General features: G+C 40.4%; 1 protein-coding gene across 1 annotated transcript in view; it reads left to right on the top strand.

Moving 5' to 3' along the window:
• Positions 1-23,331, top strand: part of ANO10 (anoctamin 10) — a 177,669-nt gene that overhangs the window by 22,309 nt on the left and 132,029 nt on the right. The window contains exons 5-11 of the mRNA XM_072941089.1: positions 384-503; positions 2,691-3,260; positions 4,668-4,723; positions 6,987-7,061; positions 8,976-9,158; positions 18,997-19,188; positions 23,177-23,305. Of these exons, the coding sequence (XP_072797190.1) occupies positions 384-503; positions 2,691-3,260; positions 4,668-4,723; positions 6,987-7,061; positions 8,976-9,158; positions 18,997-19,188; positions 23,177-23,305 (1,325 nt within the window). The remainder of the gene's footprint in view (positions 1-383; positions 504-2,690; positions 3,261-4,667; positions 4,724-6,986; positions 7,062-8,975; positions 9,159-18,996; positions 19,189-23,176; positions 23,306-23,331) is intronic.

Genomic DNA, 23,331 nt, shown 5'->3' with positions numbered 1-23,331 from the left:
GTTAAAAGGGTATTCATATTCTATTTATATTGGCATTGAAAAATATTCATTGTACACTGCTACATGAGAAAAGATCAGAGAACAGTGTGTATAGAATGATCCTATTTTTGTTTTTAAAATCCATATTTATGGAGTATATTTTGAAGTCTAGTTATACACAAAGTTGCTGTTTACAGTGGTTATGGGAGGGAGAGAATCTGTGAGGTTTAACGTTTTACATTGACTTGTATTGCTTCACAGTCAAAGGAAATAGTAAAGATAATTATATTCGACCTTCGTGTAGCACTCCTCTCTTCCTGGAGATCCTGGGTAGCACTGGATGAAGCATATCACGAGCAACCTCAAATCTGTTTTATGTATTTCGGCACATTTTCCCTCCACAGTGAGGAGACTGCTCACGTCTGGCATCGTGATTCAGGTGTTTCCCCTGCATGACAACGAAGCTCTGAAGAAGCTTGAGGACTCCTGGTACACTCGGTTTACCATAAAGTGTCAGCCCACAGGTACGTGTCAGTGCCTGCTCTCTTAGGGAAGAGGAAGGACCTACTCGTGAGAGGTGATGGCGCAGCAGAGCCGTTATCCCTGTCCGGTGGACATTTCAACACTGTGGGGTGGGGCTAACTAGCCGCCGGTGGGTTAAAACTTGGTCAGGGGAATAAGATGGGTTCCATGACCTATTTACTTATTTATTTTATTTCTAATGCCATTTTAGATGGATTGAATTACAGACAACCCAGAGTGGCTTCATGAATACGTATCAGATTTACTGTAGAATAGATATTTAGACTGTGAATAGTTTGTATTTGAAAATTTCTGTTTCTTTAGAGCTGTTCATCTGGAGTGGGCCAAGATAGTCTCGGGCGCAGACTAGCCAGCCTAAACACCTTTTGAGGTGGTTGATCGGTATCTTGGTGTATATTCCTGGATCTGTTCATTTTCCCTGAAAACACTTAGAAGAATAACCATTAATTTATTTGGTGTGTGTTGACCATTACTTTCTGTAAACCTATGTCCATATGGATGTTCAAATTTTTGGTTTAGTTAGGTTTTCTAAGTGTAAGGCTTATATTTAAGCTGGTAGTTTTCCTCATAAGCATTACTATCAGTTTTTCTTTAAAGGACATTTCCTTTTTGGCTTTGTTTAAAGGAGTTCTTCTAAAATAATTTTCTTTCTGATTTCCATTTCTGAAAACAACTATTAGAATATTGTTAAACAGTGAACAAAAATTGTACTTAAGATCTATTTCAAAATTTCATTTTGATTTTTTTTCTTGTGTCCTTTGAAAGGAAAGATTTTGTTTTTGATTATTCCAGGTGATACAATAGTCAGTTTATGTTACATTCGTGACTTTTTTTTTTCAGTCTGTTTAGCATTTAGGTGGCAGCAAATTTTAATATTGCCTCTAGGGCTTGTCAGTGACAGTCTCCAGTAGCTGTTTCTTAGAAAGTGAGGGGAGAAAATGAGTGGATGGTGAAGGCTGAGCATGACTGTGGTAGTGGTTTTGAGGCCTCTGGGAGGTCTGGGACTGGTGATAGTAGCTGGGCAACAGGAAAATCTTGAACTTCCCCTTGAGATTAAAAGAAGGAGGTGATCTGATTCAGAGCCCAGGACCATGAACGCCTTTTTTTTGTTTGTTTAATAATTGCTTAGCTATCCTTTAGCCTAATTCGGATTTGAGGTGACCTCATCATACCCAATGTTCTAACATATTCTTGTGTTAGTAGAAGAATCAAGGATGGGGGAAAATAGTATCCTTCTTTAAACCATCCCCATAGAATGATCTGACACATTATCTTAAAAAAAAAAAAAGAAAGAAAACCCATATTATTTTAACTGTTTGTAATTAACCAAGAAATAATAACTAACTACTGCACCTCCCTCACCCTGGCATCCCACCCTGGTCCCAGTGCAGGATGCTTTTCCAGTCTAGGCCCTGCCTTCCTGCAGCAGCGGCAGGAGGAGTATGCGGTGTCTGCATCCTCTTTTGGGTTAGTGAGCTTGTGTTGAGTTCACAGACTGTTAACAGTGATGTTGCTTGGCCCGTCTTCTGCCCAGGGCATATGTGAAAGTACAGATAAATGTATTTCATGGCAGTTCTAGAAGTTAATGCGTAGAATATTGTTTTGTGCTTTTGAATAATTTTTCTTCACTGTATTGAAAAATTTGCCATGATGCATTGATGACAATTTCTAGCTTTGGGTAGAGGGAAGCAGGATAATACGGACGGGGAGTCTTATTTGAAAATAACCTCTACAAGTCTCAGATGAAAGTGAGAGAAAAGTGGGGAGCCTAAATTAAACCCCCAAATAAAAATGGGTCATTGGCCACGGCTGAATTTAAAACTAGGACCTTGGAGATTTGGGGACAAGCCCAAGGAGAGTTTTTCCATGGGGAGAAGGCATCCACCAGCTGAGGAAGTAAAGAGGAGGGGGACCCCGCGTGCCTGGCAGGGCAGCCCCAGCAGCTGTGGCCTGGGCGCTCGGCTCGGGGACCCGTCAGGCTTGCTCTTCAGACAGGTGGGGCATTTGTACTACATGGAGGATGGATTTACAGTCACACACTGATTGGGAAATGAAGGTATTAAATGACCCCCACTTAACTAAAAAAGGAAACAAGCTTACCTGAAATGCTAAAAAATCACCAGTCTTTGGTAGTCTGTGCTTACGGTCTTTTCTTCCTCTCGTTGTAGACAGTATTCGTGGCTACTTTGGAGAAACAATTGCTCTTTACTTTGGATTTTTGGAGTATTTCACTTTTGCCTTAATCCCGATGGCGGTCATTGGGTTACCTTACTACCTGTTTGTGTGGGAAGACTATGACAAGTATGTGATCTTCGCCTCGTTCAACCTGATCTGGTCCACGGTGATCCTGGAAGTGTGGAAGCGTGGTTGTGCCAGTATGACCTACAGGTGGGGGACCCTGGTCATGAAGAGACAGTTTGAGGAGCCCCGGCCCGGGTATCACGGGGTCCTGGGCATCAATCCCGTCACCGGCAGGGAGGAGCCTCTGTACCCCAGCTACAAGAGACAGTTGCGCATCTACCTGGTCTCCCTGCCATTTGTGTGCCTCTGCCTCTATTTCTCTCTGTTTGTCATGATGATTTACTTCGACATGGAAGCCTGGGCCTTGGGTCTCCATGAGAGCAGTGGGTCCGAGTGGACCGGCATCTTGTTGTATGTACCCAGCATCATCTATGCCATCGTGATTGAGATCATGAACCGCCTCTACCGATACGCTGCCGAGTTTTTAACTTCATGGGGTAAGACTTGATGCTTGGTGTTGATGTCTTATTCGCCTATAGGAAATATTGCTCAGAACATAGGACTTGTGTCACTGCTACCTTGCAAAGAAGGTGGATGTTGCTCTGGGCTCATTAGAGACACAAGGTAAAGTGCATCGGCTCTGGAAGCTCCGATGGTCTCCTTGCCATGGTCATCACAGCTCTCGCTTATTGGGTGTTAGTTACTGTGTTCCAGGGGCCCTGCTAAGCTCTTTATCTGCACTGCCTCAGTTTTGCCTCCTCAGGACACCATGAAGTAGATGTTATTTCACCATTTAATGGATAAAGATACTGCGAATTAACAAAGTTCAGATAGCAAATGGTAGAGACAGGCTCATTCATTCTGTGCTCCTGATACTATCTTGTGTCTTATGCTAATGGTAAAATAGATTGAATTATCTCCATGATACACTGTCTGAAAGAAATCTGTCTCGTGTCTGAAAACCAGTTGTGTCGCTGTGTGGACTGCCATTGAACTCAGTGAAGGCAGGTGTTCTTGCGTGTGTCGATGGTAAAGGAGGAACTTGGTTGTCATTTGAAAACAGTCTTAATGGGGCATTCACTCTTTAATGTATTCATTCAAACAAATACATGTGCTGTGTTAGTCCTGAGGAAGAAGTCTAGGCCTTAACGTCATAGACCATGAAGGTATTTTAAATTCCTTTTATTAGTCGTATAACAACATCTGTGGTTTATTGAGTGCTTTTCTTGAGCTGATACTGGGCTAAGGTTTTATACTATTTCTAATCCTGACACTGACCCTGGGAGGAGGGTGGTGTCAGCCCTGTATTGTAGGCAAGGAGGTTGAGTATCAGGAGGTTAAGTGACAGGCTGAGTTGAGGTTCAAATCCACGTCAGCCTAACACTGCCTCTCTGTGCAAGATTACACTTCTGTGCAGAATCTCCCTTTTTGTCCTTTGGCCTTGCTGTCTTGAGACCTGCACAATATCTCTTTTCCTTAATGGAGATGGAAATTTGAGTTTTGTTTTAAGTTAATCCTTGTAAACTTTATTCATTGTCCTACTCTCTAGAGGTTACTATCAATTTTACTATTACTGCTTATACAGGGCTTTTTTCTGGTGGCTGTCTGTGGGGTCAACTGCCAACACGTCATATATTTCATTGTTGCAGTAGTATTTAAAAAATAATTTCAGACCACGGTGCTATTGCACTACCTTGAAAAACTGTGTCTTAAGTTTTGTTTCTTCCTTGTTTGATGTTTTTGTCATAACCAGTAGCCCCGGTGGACAGCCTGGCACACAGACTGACTGAGGCTCTGCTGCTGGACATCTTTGCTCTAAGCACAAGTCTTCCTTTACCTCACGGCTGTGCTCCCATGTTGCTCTCTTACCTGAGGGAAATCATCTCTCCTTTTTTATATTTTAGAGAATCACAGATTGGAATCTGCCTACCAGAATCACCTAATTTTGAAAGTCTTAGTGGTAAGTAGAGCTTTTATATACAAATCCATTGCAATTGTGACACTAATGCCTACTGTTTAATATTTAGGAGTATAAGTATGATGACTTGATTCTAATTTAAGATATCTGATAGTTAATATACCTGGTATCAGTGGGCAAGGATTGATTAATAAGTGTGTTTGCATATATGTTCAGTAGTCTTATTACAAATGTGACCTGGTATAAGACTTTAAATATAGAAATTGGTATGATAGCCAATTTCCAATTATTTTAAAAAACCACTTTATAGACATGTTTCTATTATTTTCCTCTTGGTGACTTTTTTGAATGTTTCGTTATTCAACAGTCCTTCCAGTTACTTACCCACAGTCTGTTTAGTGATAGAACATTAAATTTTTATTTTTAAAAAGTTTGTCTAAGAGATTTTCAGTGTCCAGGAGGTCTCCAGCCTGTTTTGATGGGTAGGAGGAAAGAGATGGAGAGAAGCCATTGTGTGACCTGCTTGCTGTTTGTGTAAAAGCTCACGCATTTGGCCTCTTTCCACCATTGTTATAAATAACAAAGAGGTACCAGTTTGAAAGCACCTCGTTGATCAGGAAATTACCTCAGCCATCTGGAACATAGCTGAGAATCAAGAAAGGTGCTTTTGTGTCCATCTCGGTCCATCGGTTGTACCAAATATGCCACGCTGATGAGGGATGTTGAGGGCAGGGGAGTATATATGCGTGGGTGAAGAGGGCTATGTGCGAACTCTCTGTATTTTCTACACAATTCTGCTGTGAACCTGAAACTGCTCTAAAAAATAAAATCTATTAATTAAAAATTTTTTTAATTAAAATTAAAAAGGTGCTTCAAGATTAATCCTTTTGAACTATCCACTGGAATTGGCTTGACACAGTCTATGTGCTTTACTCCCCAGAGAGCTATCTAGGCCCTCACTTAGAGCCTTTGTTCCAGCAGTAGAAGTCATTCTGAGAAGCTTATTTATCTGGTTTCTCTGTCCTTGAAAGATCAGAAACCACCGTTAGGAAGGTGATTAGGTTTCTGAAAGTAGGTAAATTTATAGAGGCAAGAGCAGGGAAGGAAATAGAAAACCTCTCATACATAGGAAATGAGAATTCAACAGTTTTAGCAATTTGGACACTAGAAAAGGGGCAGGTGGCCAAACCTAACTAAAACAACTCTGAAGGCCTCATTCTAGCCCTGTAAATAATTTACATTCAAAATGTTGATGCCGAGTCAACAAGAAAGTTACGTTCTATGTTCTCTGTGTGAGACAGCAGGCAGGGGAACATGTGATGCCTTAAGAAGTTCATTCAAAAATATCACAATGTAGAGTTTTTGCCGTGGCTCCATCATCCTACTGCTCACTCTCTGCAGTGGCTCCCCTTCCCTCTGTCACAGTGTCTAGCTCACACGGCACACAGAGCCGTCTTTTATCTCAGAAAGTGATGCTTCGAGGCAGCCCCCCAGCGTAGGGCTGGGGGCAGGAGGGCAGACCCGCATGTCCTGGGCTGAGTTGCAGGTTCTTGAGCAGGGGAACAACTTGAGAAACGGCACTTGTTGTGGTTGGAGTCCCCCCACCCCCGCCCCGCCCCTGCCAGTTGTGTGTCAGGTTAGGGCAGCTTGAGGCCCCTGGTGACTAAGGTGCTTCCCAGGCCGGGCTGGCTGTTATGGCTGGTGTCTCTCCCTGGTGCCATCTGGCTACCTGGGTGTCTCTCTGGGAGGGTCGGGAGTCTCAGGTCTGTAGGCGCAAAGAGGCTTCTGGGGCTGGGATGCTCCAGGTATCTCTCCCTGGGGCAGAGGAGTTGGCAGGCCTGGCAGAGTAAGGAGGAACATCCCCTTGCCTCACTGCTAGTGGGGGTCCTGATCAGTCTGCTTTCTGCTGGGCTTGCCTGTTGTCAGGACTTCTACTCTAAGGCGGGAGGGCAGGGAGTAAGTCTCCTTGGGCCACCAGAGTTACTAGGTTGAGGGTGGGAGATGCTGGGCCTTGGACTCTCTCTTTTGTAAGAAAGTAGCATAAGATGCCCTGGTGCTGTGTTGTTCCTTCAGTCCTGGGGTTCCCAAGCCGGTCCTTCTTTTCAGCATCTCTCAGAGTCCTCCCTTGGTTGCCTATTGGGTTATTTCCAGAGTTCATGAAAGTGTTTAGTGAAGTGGAGTGGAGGAACAAGCCTGCACCATCTTGTCTGGCCTGAAAGTCCCTCATTACATTTTTTAATGCGACCTTTACAGTTGTAATGAAGTACTGTGGCACACTGTTAAATATTGTCATTTTTTTTTACAGTTCAACTTTCTAAATTGCTTTGCCTCACTCTTCTACATTGCCTTTGTCCTGAGAGATATGAAGCTTTTACGTCAGGTGAGTGTGAAAAATAGGGAAGTATCAATTTTTTAGGTTTTAGAAGTGGTTTCCTATATTCAGGTAATGTAATTGTCTTCCCATGATTATTTTTACAGATAAAATCATTAAATCATGTATGTTTATAAACCCAATTTTAAATAAAAAACCATTAACAATTGCCCTGTGTGTTGCACTCAACTGGAAAGAGATTAGTTGGAGGGAACCGACTTGAAAAATTAATCATATAGGGCAGGAAAATCAAATATATTTCATAGCAAAGCTTGTAAAAGCAATTTAACAGCAGTAAGTGTGTACGTTAATTGAACTTTTGTTTGTGTCTCAGGCTGGGGGGTGATTGGTGTAACCTTAAATAGGTCTCACACATTTCATTTTTAAATTAAGTTGTTAAACTTTAGAGACCGAGGGGCTTACACAGTGCTGTATCTTTTCTGAGATGTTTAAGTCTGACATATTTTGTTGTTACCATTTCTGGATCACATAATAATGGTGAATAATAAGTTGACTATAAATGATTGCTTTCTAAAGTCTCTTTTTTTATCGTTAAGTCAGTGACCAGTAAAGGCTGTTCCTTCCTGGTTTTAATATACTGTGAGCAGTCTCAAAGTCTGGGCTGCTTAATATATATATGAGAACTTGAGATCATTTTTCAGGAAATTAAAAAGATTTGTATAGCAGAGAAAGTTAAAAGACTTTGTAGTTATGGTTCTGAAAGCTTGCATAAAAGTAAAATTAAAGGGGGATGAGGGTATGGCTCAGTGGTAGAGCATGTGCTTAGCATGCGTGAGGTCCTGGGTTCAATCCCCAGTACCTCCATTAAAAAAAAAAGTAAAATTAAATGCTGTGTTCTTAGTAACTATACTAGATATATTGCTACTTTTTAAAAATTGTTTTTGAAAATTGGGAAATAATGCATTTGAAATTGACAAGTTGGATGTACATACCTTCTCTAGTCTCACCATCAGTGTATTAGTGGGATGTGATTTCTCATTTCTTACACTTTCAAGAGTCTCCTTCATTTTAGGGGCCAAGGGGTGTGGGGGAGGACTCTTAAAACATTGAGTTTTAATAACAGTAAAGATGGTTTGTGATGTAAACACTGACATCCATCTGGGGAAAGTGGAAATTGACACAATACCTCTGGAAACCACTTGGGCAACTTTGCCAAGAACCTTAATCCATCCCTTGTAAGTCATCAGAGATGGGGAGGAGAGTCATGTACATGGGTAAGGAGCAGCATTTGTAATAGTGAGGGTTGGAAATAATACACTCAGCCGCTGTGCATGAGCTAAGTAAAGGAGAGTTATTAATGACACAGGGACAGGCTCATGATATAGTAAGTGAGAAAAGAAATAGACAAAGCTGTATACGTTTAGGGTGATTCTAGTTTTATTTTCACAATATTTAAGATGTTAGCAGTGGTTCTGTCATGGTTGTGGAATTAAGGGTGACTTTTTTTTTCTATTTTCTAAGTTTTCTATAGTGAGGGAGGATATATTAATTTTATAAATTTTTTAAAGTTGTGGGTAAACTATATTTTTTCAAAGTCGGTGACATCCTTTAGATTCATATGCTATAGCCAGGATGAGATAATAAAAAACACAATTTCAAGTTGATTCCTTCTGGTGACTCATAGCTAGTTTATTTTTTATTATAATTGTATTAGTATTATAGTCTTTTTATATTGTAGTCTGTCTTTCCTGTGAAAAAACAATAAATTAGGAACATCATTCCAACACCTAGCTCTTCTGATATTAGTTTTTATAACATAATAGTCTACTCTTTGCTGAAGATTCCCTTCTTCTTCTTTTTTTTTTTTTTTTAGTATTCCCTTCTTTTAAGTAGCATGATTGTACACACGCTCTGGTTTTGTTAAGCTACATTACCAAATGTCATTTATGTGCTTCTCTTTAGAGCTTGGCCACTCTCCTGATCACATCCCAGATCCTCAACCAGGTTGTGGAATCTCTTCTTCCTTATTGGCTCCAAAGGAAACACCACATGCAGGTGAAGAGGAAGGTGCAGGCTTTAAAGGCAGACATCGATGCGACATTATATGAACAAGTCGTTCTGGAAAAGGAAATGGGAACCTACTTGGTAAGTTTGAATATTGCCGAATTAAACGTTGACTGACAGTGAATAAAAGTCATGTACAGACCATGTACAACGTACAACAAATAGGTTTACGCTCATTGTCTAAAATGTAACTATTTCAGAAGTGCTTGCCAGCCAGTTTTCTCACTGTGAACTATTTCAGAGTTAAAAAGGCGGACTTGTGCATTGAAATGCTGTGGTCTGTCTTGAATGTAAAGTTATGCCTTCTTCCAAGGGATGAGTCCAGTGAATTATGAGACTGCTCTGCCGAGGGTGACAGGAATATTTCAAAGATGGCAGAGCAAGGGGTCAGGGGTTTTGAAAGGGCCAGGGATGGGACAGCAGCATTGCTTGCTCTTGACACTTCAGACTCAAATTAAAAATGGAAGCCCATTGCTAAGAATGGAATGCCCACCTGCAGATTAATTTATAGTTTAAATTATGTAGTTCTGGGGTAAATATAAAGTAGTTCCTTTAAGACAGAATTTCTGAGTTATTTTTAGGAACTACTTAGGTCATTGGAGACTCTTAAACCTAACCCTGTACTCAGCAAACGATTACTGAGCTCTGACCACATTTGCTGTCTCTCTGTTGGGGGAGGCGGGTACTCAGGCCATGTTTGCTTTAGGTCACTGCACCTTCCTTCCGGTGTGGTGTTCTTCTTAGGGAAGTAGGTCCTTTAGTGAGGGTCCGTTACTGCTGAGCTTTCACAGTCTTGCTTTTCATCATGAATGACTGAGTCTCCTGATGACTGAATTCCTTGGCTGACTGTCATAGTTTTTCTTGTATGCTTAGGAATTTAAGTTTGTATGTTCACCCAGAGTGGGAGTTTATTCTCTCTCTCTGCTCCCTTCTCCCTGACTTATTTTGCAGTTCTTCCCTGGCCCCACTAGTCCAGAACCAGGTGTTTGTAGCCCAGAGTTCCCCTCCCATCTAATGATGTTGGGGATTTTGCAGACCCAGTAGGTAGCATGCTGGTGACACAGGGGCAGCTGTGGTGGCTTTTTTCAGGCCACACTGGGGACTGCTGTCCTTGCCCCTGGTTTTGCTCAAATAGCCTGGTTCCCAGTCTACTCCAGAGGAGTGGGGTGCCTTTGGTTTTTGTTCCCTGCCCCAAGGATTCAGATCCTGGCCACCTTTGGACAACCTGTGGAGTGGGCACCTGGCCTAGTGTCTGATTACTGTATTGAATTTTGGTCCATGTCTTGCCTATGCAGCTGATTTTTTTGTTTTTTTTTTTGAGAGGTGATAGATCTTTTGATTAAAACATACATATAGGCACTAGCATTTTCTATTATTGCTGTATTTGAGAAGATGATTCAAAGTCTAAAGTAGCAGCCTATTTTGACCAGAAACACAATTTATGTATATACACGAAGTGTCAGAGAAAACGTACACACACACACACACATGCAGGCAGCTCAGAGTTGAGAAGATAGCACTTGGGCAGAATGTGGAGCTGCCTTACCAGCGTTGGTTGAGTGCTGGCTTATTGTGGGTTAAAAACTCAGTCTAATTCACATAGTGTCAGAATCCTTTCCTTGCGTCTTCTGGGAAGTGGTAATTGGGGCCATATTTATTTTTTCCCCTTCACCCTCTCGCAGAAACTAAACCAACAGCCTTTCCCCGAGTTCCTGGCTCCGTCCGCGCTCCCACAGAGGCCCACCTGGAGCTCCGGCTCCTGCTGCCACCGCGCCGGTTTCACACCACCCAGACCCCTCACACCCTCGGACACAAGGTCCTGCCTACCCACTGGCCCTCGCCGTTTCTTGAGATAATTCTTCTCCACATTCTCTTCCTGTAATCAGTTAGTATCTGCTTTCACATCTTTTTCTCTGAGTGGTTTGGGCAAATGTCGTCCCCTAAAGTGACCAAAACCACACTCCCGGTCTTGTCCAGAGCAGTTCCTGCCCGCTGTCCTCGGGCTCGGTGAGTGGTGTGCTGTAACACGACAGTTCTCGTTCACCTGAGACCTGTGGGCGGGTGAGGTGACACAGCCTGAGACCTCGCCGCTTTGGGACCTGACAACATCTGACATTAATACGTTTATGAAGGAGGACGAGGCGGGCATCGCTTTCCTCCTGCTAACAGCTGGCACCTGGAGCTCTGTGTTAGCAATCACTTGGTGACTAAATCGGGAACAAGGTCCAAGACTTTGCTTTTCTTGCTGTTATTCTGCACAGGTGCTCTGATGAGAAGCAAAAGGAAGAGTGTGCTCATTTCTCTGGCGGGCCCTGGGTCTGTGGGTGAACGCCAGCGTTATCAGTGCCTCTGCTTATTAACTTAGCTTGCTCGCAGGGCCCACATGATCTGACCTGTATTCCCTCCTCATCTCCTGCAAGTTCCTCTTTTACTCTTCCCTGGAGCGACATCAGATACTTGCTGCTTCAACTCCCTCTACCTACTTGGAAAGAGGGAGAGGCTTTGGGGTCACATTTGTTCTGGAGCATTGTCTGCTCTGCACTGATCCTTCCCCTTGGGACCTTTTTCTCCTGACTGAAGGCAAACTTAGAATTGTATTTTCTGAAATCTCACCCTGAGTACTGTATATGAATCTAAAATAATGTTGCCAAGCTTTGGGGAAAAGCAATTTGACTGAGACTTACAAAATGTCATTATAAAAGTGATACTTGCTCACTCACTGTAGGAAATTGGAAAATGTAGGACAGAGTATGAGGGAAAATAAATTCTCCATAATGTCCTCAGCAGGGGTGACCCGCTAGGGTCTCCTGACCCTGTGCCTCCAGCCCCAGGGCTTGGGCTGGGTAGCACCTTGGATCTTCCCTGTGGGCTTCTGTCCTGCCCCAGGAACTGCCAGGGCGTATGCAACTGCATAGCTGCGTGAGGCTCAGTTTTTGTGGTGGATATTCCAGCTAGAACAGCATATTGCCACACAGTGAATGAGCTGCTTTCTAGTGAGCTCGGCACTGAAGACGTTTGCCAAAACCGTAAGGGAGTGACACTCTCCGCACTAAACGTTTTTCGTTCAGGAAAATGTAACGATTTTTCAAACAATATTTTACTTATGTTAATCTGATTTTATTATTGAAATGAATCAATGAGAAATATTTGTAAAATTCTGAGTTTTAATTTCTAATATGGGAAATATTGCTAGGTATAATAACTCCCACAAACACACAGTCTTTGGTGTCCTCAGGGATTTTAAAGAGTTCAGGGCTTTGGAGACCTAAACGTTTGACAGCTGCAGATCTAGACCGCCCACCCACCCCCTACCCCCGCATTTTTGTTTTTCCAGGGCATTAGCTTTTGTGAACCCAGTTTGTCCCATTGTTTCCTCCTAAATTCAAGCTCAGCCATTTCAGAGGTGTCCCTCCGAGGTATCCCATCAGGAGGCACTGACATCAGGTTGTCCCTGGTAGGGGCGGCCCTGTTGGATCACGTGATTGACCAAGTGACAGGCTGAATGCAGTGGGTTTTTTTTCTCACTTTGTAACAAGTGGGTTACCTGTGGGTAGATACTCTGATGCTGTCCTGTTCCTTATAAATGGTAAGCCTTTAAAAATAGTTTCTAATTGTTTGTTGCTGGCATATGGGAGTGCTGCTGATTTTTGTATCTTTTACCCAGAAGCTTTGCTGAGTTCTATTATTTCCCATATTTTTTTTTTTTTGGATTTTACTGGGTTTTCCATGGAGACAGTTATTTCCGCTACAAATACATAATGGCCATTTTCTTTCTTCCTTCAGTCCTTACACTTTTTATTATCTGTTTGGCTCATACAGTTTGGATGGAAGTAGTTGTAACAAGAAGCTTTAACTTGTTCCTGGTTTTGTTTTGTCTTCCCACCACTGAGTATTAGGTTTGTTCCATGTTTTGGGGAGGTTACTTTTCATCCTTTATAGGAGTTTAAGAAGTTTTTTTTCGCTTTCTTATTTGCGAAGAATTTTTGCTGTTAACGATGTTAAATTTTGTCAAAATTCTTTTGCTTCTGTTATAATCATCATATTATCTCCTTTAATCAATATTTTCATTTATAGCTTCCAAATGAAACACCATGTTTGCGTTTAAATGATTACTTCCACTTGTTCAATATTTTTTATCTACATTGTCATATTGAATATGCTAATATGAGTCTATGCTGTTTGCCAATAATTTTCCTTCCCCAAGCACTGGGATAGGGTCCCCATGTTACTAATCATGGGAACTCTGTTGCTCACGTACAGCCTGGTGTTCTGCGGGCACAAAATATATGTTGAATAAAGGACAGTTCTGGGAACAGAGCAGCCCAGCCCTTGCTGTTCGCACGCTGCTCGCTGCCTTGCCCTTTACTTCCTTTCCTCCTCACACACTCAGCATGGGGAGCTCCGAGATGGGACACTTCTCGGGGAGACGGTTGGACGAGCAAGTGGAACGGACCCCCTAGAACTAGAAACTTTGTTTTCAAACATCTAAATAAGTTAGCTCTGCAAAATTAATTATGAGTTCACAGAAATCTCGTAGTATTTTTTTTAACTGAATTCTAGTTGATTGTACAGTGTTGTGTTAGTTTCAGTGTACAGCAAAGTGATTCAGTTAGACATACACATATATATATCCTTTTTCAGATTCTTTTCCATTATAGATTATTACAAGATATTGACTAGAAATACCATAGTGTTCTTAATAACTGATCTTAAAATTTGTAAATAGATTCTTAGAATTGTCTTAGTTAAGTTGGGTTTTGCTAACGTGTCATAGTTAATGTATTTTTATTTTAGTATGTGACTGTTCACTTTGTTAAAGTTGCATTTTTTTTTCCTTCTTGGTGTTGGATTATGTCCTTTGTTTGCTAAACTTACTGACCCAAAAGTGCTCAGGAGTATAAAAGTACTGACAGTGTAACTATTGTAAAGAGCACTACTCAGAATCCTCTTGTGAGAGGGAAACACAGGACGAGGGGTACACTGCTGTATGGGTAAGGGGCTCCCTAGGTGCTGGACGCTAAAATGGCTGGAAAGACCTTTGCATGGCTTCTGGAGGCTGGGCACATCTGAGAGAAACTGTGCACATCTTTGCGGAGGCTCAGCCTTTTATTTTACGAACTGAAACAACACAGTTGAGAAAGCTGAGTGTAGGCGATAAGAATTTCTTAAGATCACATTGTGCTGACAATGGGTAGATTGCTAAGATTTTTACTCTTTCCCAACTCTCTATTTCTTCACTCCTCAGAGAAATAAATCAATGCTCTACCACTGGGCACGTTTTAAAACCACATCTGTATGCTGCAACACAACAGAAGGAAATTGTTTCTAGAGCCAAATGCAACCAAAGAGTTGTTTAGAAACTGCTCACCATTGAATCCCCAGCTGAGCATCAACCTGCCAGCTTCCGGAGCCCACAAGCTTGGCATTACTTGTTGGCGAGCCTTGCAGACAGCCAGTGAAACTCACTCAAAATCCCCGGGTTCATACTTCATCCAAACATCCAGAGCATCTAAAAGAAGTGCTTCCTGCCATTTCCAATACCCCATAATTATGTTTGGGTATTTTCTATTTTAGTGAAATGTAAAATAAAAAACAGACCAGAAGTAGAATCTGACTTATACTAAAGCTCTCAGCTGCTGAGCCTAATGTGCATATCTTGGTGAAAGACTGTGAGATGCAGTAATAATAATTATAATTATTAACGTAAAATACTATTGTTTAATATTGCTGTAAAATATCATGGTAAGTATTTTTCTTAAATGGAAACTTGCAGCATGTGCACTGGATGGTGGTGAGAGGGCCTGAGGATGCTGGAAGTTGGTGAGTGTGGTCTTAGGTGTCATGAGGACTGGCTCCATCACCTGATCACTGCACCACATAGAGCGCAGCTCAGCCCTTTTTGGGTCAGAATGGATGGGGTATTGTGAGCAGCAGGCCTCCCAGGAGGCATTTGAGTGGCAGGCAACCAGGTTCTGTTGAGAAGTTTTTTATTTTTGTTTTTATTTTTGTCCTCTTCGATGTATCTATTCCTTCTGTTAGGTTGAGCCTGGAGAACCTCTTTGTTACTATCAGCTTTTTTTCCATTTATTTTATTTTTTTAAAGTTGAGATAATAATTCACATACCATAAAATTAGCCATTTAAAAATGTACAATTTTGAGGTTTTTAAGTAAATTCACAAGGTGGTACCATCATCAACACTGTCTGATTCCAAAACATTTTCATCACCCCCCATCCCCCCATACTAAATAGCAGTAACGATTTCCACCAGTCTAGCAACCCTTAATCTACATTCTGTTATTATGGATTAACCTAGTCTGTGCATTTCATATAAATGAAGTTGTGTAATATGTAGCCATTTGTGTCTGGCTTCTTTCACTCAGCAGGATGCTCTCAAGGTCTGTTCATGCTGCAGCACGTATCAGTTCTCCATTCATTTTTATGGTTGAATAATATTCCATTGTATGGATATACTCCTTTTTGCTTATCCATTTATCAGTTGGTAGACATTTGTATTGTTTCCACTTTTTGGCTATTATGAATAATGCTGCTGCAAACATTTGTGTACAAGTTTTTGTATGAAAGTACGTTGCCATATGCTAGGTCATATGTTAACTCTATGTTTAACTTTATGTTTAACTTTTTAAGGAACAGCAGGACTGTTTTCAGAAGCATTGGTACCATTCTGTATTCCAGCCAGCCAAGTATGAGGGTCCCATTTTTTCCCCACATCCTCACTTTTTTTTTTTGTTTGTTTCTCTCTCTCTCTTTTTTAATGATAGCCATCCTAGTAGGTGTGAAGTAGTATTTCACTGTGGGTTTGATTAGGATTTTCTTAATGCCTAAATATATTGATCATCTTTTCCTGTGCTTTTTGGCCTTTTATTGCATTTGTGTCTCTTCTTTGGAGAAATACATATTCACATTCTTTGTCCATTTTTAAATTGGATTATCTCCCTTTTTGTTAGTTGTAAGAGTTCTTCATATATTCTGAATATCAGTTTCTTATCTGATATATGGCTTGCAAATAATTCTTCCCATTCTGTGGGTCATTTTTTTTACTTTCTTGATAGTATCCTTTGATTCATAAAAGTTTTCAATTTTAATGAAGTCCAGTTTCTCTCTTTTTTGTCACTTGTGCTTTTGGTGCCATATCTGAGAAACCATTGCCTCATCCAAGGTTAGAAAGATTTACTCCTCTGTCATTTGTGGAGTGTTTTTATCATGAAAGGGTGTTGGGTTTGTTTCTCCTGTGTCTACTGAGATGATTATATATATTTGTATATAAATTCATGTACACCAATAAAACTTTTATTTTGTCAATGTGGTGTATCTCATTGACTGATACTTACATGTTGAACCAATCTTACAATCCTGGGTTAAATCCTACTGGATCACTTTTGCTCTGCTGCTGAATCAAGCTTGCTAGTATTTTGTTGAGGATTTTTGTATTTCTACTTAAAGAGAATATTGGTCTGCAGCTTTCTTGTGACGTCTTTGTCTGGTTTTGGTGTTAAGGTTGTACTGGCTTCATAGAATTAGTTGGGAAGTGTTTCTTCCTCGTGTTCTTTTTTGGAAGACTTCGTGAAGAATTCGTATTAATTCTTCTTTATTTGATAGAATTCACTAGTGAAGCTGTCTGGTCCTGCTTTTTATGCAAAAGTTTTTATGCAAAGTTTTTTTATTGTTAACTCAGTCTTTTTACTTGTTATAGGTCAGTTTAGATGTTCTTTTTTTCCCTTGAGTCACTTTTTTTTTAATAATTAAAATCAATTTACAATGTTATATCAATTTCTGATGTACAGCATAATGTTTCAGCCATACATTTACATACATATATTCCTTTTCACATTCTTTTTCATTATAGGTTACGACAAGATAGTGAATATAGTTCCCTGTGCTATCCAGTAGTCTTGAGTCACTTTTTATAGCTTGTGTCATTCTAAGAATTTACCCATTTCATCATTGTTACATTAATGTTACTTTTGGCATGGAATTTGTTCATAGTATTTCCTTATCATTCTTCCCCTTCCCCTTCCTGACTGTAAAGGTCAGTAGTAATGTCCCCTCTTTTATTCTTAATTTTAGCAATTTGAGTCGTCTGCCTTTTTTTCTTGCACAGCCTAGGTTATGGTTCGCTATTTGTTGCTCTTTTCAAAAAACCAATTTTTGGTTTCATTGATCTTCTTTATTGTTTTTCTGTTCTCTGTTTTACTTATTTCACTCTCATCTTCATAATTTATTTCCTTCTGCATGCTTTTGGTTTAGTATACTCTTCTTTTTCTAGTTTCTTAAGGTGGAAATGTCAGTTGTTCTGTGATCTTTCTTTTTTAAGAAAGCCATGAATTTCCCACTGGGCACTGCATTCACTACATCTCATAGATTTTGCTATGTTTCATTCATCTCAAAGCTTTTTCCTAATTTTTCTTGTGATTTCTTCTTTGATTCATTGGTTTCTTAGGAATATGTTGCTCAATTTTCACATAGTATGTGCATTTTCGAAATTTCCTTCTGTTATTGATTTCTTGTTTCATTCCATTGTGGTCAGAGAAGATACTCTGTATTTTTTTTAGCCTTTTAAATTTGTTGAGAATTGTTTTATGGCCTAACATACTGTCTATCCTGGGACATTGTGCTGTACACCAGAAACTGACACATTGTAACTGACTGTACTTGAATTTTAAAAAATTTAAAAAAAAACCATATCGTCTATCCTAAAGAATGCTCAGCGTGCACTTGAGAACGAATATTCTGCTCCTGGGCTGAGTGGCCTCTAGATGCCCGTTAGGTCTCTGTTACTGTGTCAGGGCAGGCCATCAGCACTAAGCTAGGAAGTTTAATAGCCTGCCTTAGCGTTCACTTTCTGCTTGTGCAGAGCCTCAAGGTCAGTCAGAGGTGAGACCTTAGCCATTTCTCAGGTCTTTCCTGAGCCTAGGTATGATCCTACACCTGTATCTGATCACCTCAATTCCCAGTAAGATGTTGGAGCTTTGCAGGCCCCTCTGGATGTCAAATCCCTCAGCCTTTTTAATTTTGACCTCCCTGGCTAGTCCCTTGTTTGGCCCAGCTGCGACCCATTACCTCAGGCAGACTGATGTTGAAACATTCAATTAACATCCCCGAGGGGAACCTTTAGCACCTGGAATGACTCAGTGAGGTGGAGTGAAGTCGAGCCTTTCCAATGAGTCTCCTTGAACTAAGTCAGGAGATTGCTTCCTTTTGGGAATGAGGCTTTCAGAGATCTCTGGCCCCACCCTCCTTCCGCGGAGCATGCGCGCTGCTATTTTTCAAGGCTGCTGCAAACCAGGGGAGCAGGGCTTGAGGAAAGGGTAAGGAAAAACGCCAAGACTGAGCTGTTATTCTTGACTGAATGCCGCCGGGATTGCTGCAGGCCTTTGGTTAGTTTCCAGAGTACTGAGAAAGTTGTTTTTGGCAAGTGTCATTATTTGTTGTTGGTGTTGTATGCTTTTATGGAGGAGCAAACTTCTGGAGGTTCTTACTCTGCCATTGTTGCTGGCATCACCACCAGCAGTTTTTAAGTGGAGGATCAGGGACTGAGATTCCGGGGTGCCCAGAATGTGAAGGGACCATCATGTGAAATTTCTAACAGTGATACTGGTTTTTTACTTGATCTGGAGCAAACACCTTTAGCTTTGCACTTGTTTACCTTAGAAAAAAACATGATTCAGTGATTTGGTATGAGACGAGCAGCTAAATCATTTTTTTATTCTCTATTTCAGGGACTTTAATATAAAATTGCTTTTGAATTTAAGTAAACTGTTGTTGAGAAATTGGGAGACACTCTTTGAGGTTATTTTTTTTTTTATTAGAGGCCCCTGGCTCAAACAGTATTGCAAAAGGTTATCTTTATTAAGTGATACTAAAACAATGCCTGTTTTCTTCTGGTTTACATTTTGCAGGGCACTTTTGATGATTACTTGGAGTTATTCCTGCAGTTTGGTTACGTGAGCCTTTTCTCCTGTGTTTACCCGTTAGCTGCCGCCTTCGCCGTGTTAAATAATCTCACCGAAGTTAATTCAGATGCCTTAAAAATGTGCAGGGTCTTCAAACGTCCATTCGCAGAACCTTCAGCCAGTATCGGTGTATGGCAGGTAATTACTTGAGGAAAAAATCATTTCTTAAAAAAAAAGCAATATATAAGGCATTGTGATTTTAAAAAAAAGAGCCCTCTGGAGAGGTTTGGAGAAATTCGATTTTATCCTTGCTGTGCCACAAATGAGCTGTGGGCTTCAGTCAGTCATTAACTTTCTCTGGGCCTTGCTTTTTCTGTTTTGCAAACTGAGCTTGGGGATGAGGGAGGTAAGCTGTAATCTCCATGACTCCTTTCAGGTGTAAAACTTTGACAATTTTCTTGGAGAGAAATCAGCTGGGCTTCACTCCCTTGGTGGTAATGAGGCCCTCCTGACTGCATGTCAGTGGAGATGACATGGGGGGCCTGGACTTCCACATTCACTCCTACTTGGCAGTAATGAGGTTCTCCTTCAGGTCCCTGCTGGGCTGGTCTCAGAGAAAGCCAAGGGGAGAATCAGGGCTTCCATTACCACCCAGGAGGGCACATGAGGTCACAAAGGAGGCGCCTGTACCACCCACCGCCCCCAGCAAAGGAGGTATCAGTGGTGGTCTAGAGGGAAGCCAGAACTCTGACCCCTCCCCCAAAATAAGGACCCCAGCCCCACCTTGGGTATCAGTGGTGTCCAAGTGAAGAATCTGGGCTTCTGCTTCTATTTGCTCATGACAAGATATTGTCCCCTCTTTTCCTGCTAGAGTGGTTTCAGATGAACCAACTAAAAAAAAAGTTACATAAAATCCAGAGTTTTATAGCACCTAAAATATCACAGTTTTTATTTAAAAAATCACTCATTATACCAAGAACCAGTATGATTCCAAGCTGAGTGAATAATTAGCAGAAATGCCACCACTGAGATGATACAAATATTGAAAAGAAAGATTTTAAAGCAGCCACGATAAAAATGCTTCAACAAGCACTTGAACACCCCTAAAACAGGTGGAAAAATAGAATTAGAACATCTCAGCAAAGAAATAGAAAATATAAAGGAGAAGCAAATGGGCATTTTAGGAGTGGAAAGTATAGTAATGAATGGAAAGGCTCAGGGGGTGAGTGCAGCAGAACGGAAGGGATAGAGGAGAGAAGCAGGAACTGGAAAGCAGAACAATAGAAATTACCTGCTCTGAACAACAGAGAGAAAAAAGACCGAAGAAGTAACTATAGCCTCAGAGACCTATGTGACTGTAACAAAAAATCTAACATTCTTGTTATTGGAGTCCCAGAAGGAAAAGAGAGGGAGGGACTGAAAAAGTACTAGAAGTAATAGTGGCCAAACCTTAAATTTGGCAAAAGACCTAAAAGCACAGGTTCAAGAAGCACTAAGTGAACCTCAAACAGGAAAAACCCAAAGAAGTTCATGCCAAAACACATCATAATTAAACATCTGAAAATGAAAGACAAAGAAAAAGATCTCGAAAGCTCCACGTGAGAAATGATGTCTTACCTACAGGGGAAACCAATTAGAAAGACAGCTAGTTTCTCATCAGAAATCATGGAGGCCAGAAGAAAGTGGCACAGTATTTTCCAAGTGCTTAAAAGAAAGTAATGTCAATACAGATGCCTGTATTCAGGGAAAATATCCTTCAGGAATCAAGGGAAATCAAGACACTCTGAAATGAAGGAAAACTAAGAAATTTGTTGCCAGCAGTCATCCTAAAGGAATAGCTTAAAGTTGCCTAAACTGAGGACATAATAAAGGGAGGAATCTAGAAATGTTATGAGGAAGAAACATGGTAAACGGAACACCAGTAAATACAATAGATTTTTCCTTCTCTTGAGTCAGTTAGGTTTGACAGTTGAAACAAAAAATATAACAGTATCTAATAGTTCTAAATATATGTAGAGGGGGGCAGGGTATAACTCAAATGGCAGAGTGCATGCTTAGCATACATAAGGTCCTGGGTTCAATCCCCAGTACCTCCTCTAAAAACCAAGTAAAGCTAACTACCTCCCCCCCAAAATTTTTTTTTTAGATATATATTATATATGCATGAAGAGAAAATCTTAAAATAGTTGTATTACAAATGGGAGCTGGTAAAGGGAGGTAAGATTTCTATACTTCACTCAAACTAAATGATGGCATAAGTAGACTATAGACACACATATATGTATATATCCACATATGTAAAATATAATATTTCTATGTATGTGTGTAAATACATATTGTAATACCTAGAGTAACCACTAAAGTGATATAAAAGATACACTCAAAAACAAATCAAAATGTAGCACTAAAAAATATTCAGGTAAACTGCAATAAGAAAAGGAAGAGAAAACAGAAATGAAAGAACAGAACATGAAGAAATGGCAGATTGAAGTCAATACCTTAATTTTATTAGCTTTAAAGACAAAGATTGGCAGAATGGATTTAAACGTATAACTCAACTATATGCCATCTACCAGAAACTCAGTTCAAACGTGGTGATATAAGCAGGTTGAAAGTAAAAGGATAGAAGAAATATATATGGAAAAATTAAAAGGAAGCAGGGGTGGCTTCAGATAGACTTCTGAGCAAAGAAAATTACCAGAAAGGAGGATTCTCTGATAGTAAAAGGGTCAAATTACCCAGATCATGTAGCAATCTTACACACACCCCCCAAATAACACCAGGGTGCCCTCCAGGGTTTTGTTATCTATCAAAATTAGGACTATACTGGTACCCTTGACTCAGCTATCCCACTTTCAGGACCTTTTACTACTTTCACACTTGTTAGATGATGAATTTACAAAGTTCCTAATTGTAGCACTGTTTGTAATAGTGACCAATGCCCACCAACCAGTAAGGAAATGGTGAAACCAACTCTGGTACATCCATGCAATGAAATGTAAGCAGTTGTGACAAAGAATGAGGGAGACTTTAGAGCATTGACACAGAATACCCTCCAGGGCATCTTAAGGGACAAAAGCAAGGTGTATTACGCTGTGTATTACGCTGAGAAGAGAGTAAGAAAGTATACGTTCAACTTTACTTATATTTGCATACGAAGTGTCTGGAAAGGTACATATATTAATAAAAGGGATTGTCTTGTGAGGAGAACGGGAGCTGACAAGGGAGGGAGAGGGGACAAGGAGACTCCTCACTATACACTGATCACATTTGATTTTTGAACTAATTTATTAAAAATAAACAGAAATTTAAAGCTTTTTAAAGAGAAGGTTAAGTCCTGAGTAGATTTGTTATAAAGAAAACTGGAAAAATAATAAGATTACACAAAGGATTTCTAAAATACAACGTGGTAGATATTCTTCATGGGATAAGCTTATATTGAGTTTGGATCCAATCATGTTTTGGTTTGCTTCTATGTTTCTAATAATAATTGTATCTCTTAGAATTAGATGCTAAGTTATAAGTGGTGATCACCAAGTACTGTACATTAAAAAAAAAAAACAGTGACCGCAGCATTTTCCCAGGCCATATGCAGTAATAAGCACCAGTCTCCTTCATGGGACCCTGGATCAGAGTCTGTTTAGTAGGTCTCAGTGGGACCTTGCACCTGTATTTCTCTAAAGTTCTACAGATAATTTGGTAAATGCTGCTAGAAAGGGATTGGTGCCTCAGGGATAGCTGGACCAGATGTGGTATGTGATCTGTCAGGGTAAAAAGGACAGTTTCACAGAATAAATTCTATTCAAAATCATACCTGTTTTTGAAACATTTTCTCTTGTGGCTGGCCCATTTTAGAATCCCTTTATATATGCATGGAGTCAAGTAACTTTACTAGTGTGTTCTTCTTGGTTGTGTTCCAAATTCACATTCCTGGCCACCTCCAGTTGGGAAGGTGGGACATATTGTTCAGGGTACTCAAGCCAAAAGTATCTGAAATACCTTCTAACAATATGGCTTTTTCAAGCTAAAGAAAATCATGGCATTATAGAGGAAAAGTTTTAAATGTCCTTGGAATATTTAGAACTAAGGCAAGGCTTTTCCCTTGACTTCAGGTCATGCAAGAAAGGAAGGGGAAACGTGGAAGCAGTCATTGTGGTTTTTCATTTCACATTCTCTTTTCTTTCAGTTGGCTTTTGAAACAATGAGTGTTATATCTGTGGTCACTAACTGTGCTCTAATTGGAATGTCACCGCAAGTGAATGCACTCTTTCCAGAGTCAAAAGCAGACCTCATTTTGATTGTAGTAGCAGTGGAGGTAAGTGAAAATTTAAACCTGTTTTA

This window comes from Vicugna pacos, chromosome 17, assembly GCF_048564905.1.
Source record: "Vicugna pacos chromosome 17, VicPac4, whole genome shotgun sequence".
NCBI classification, from domain to species: domain Eukaryota; kingdom Metazoa; phylum Chordata; class Mammalia; order Artiodactyla; family Camelidae; genus Vicugna; species Vicugna pacos.
Note: the sequence above shows the minus strand (reverse complement) of the source record. Positions and strands in the feature narration are given on the sequence as shown.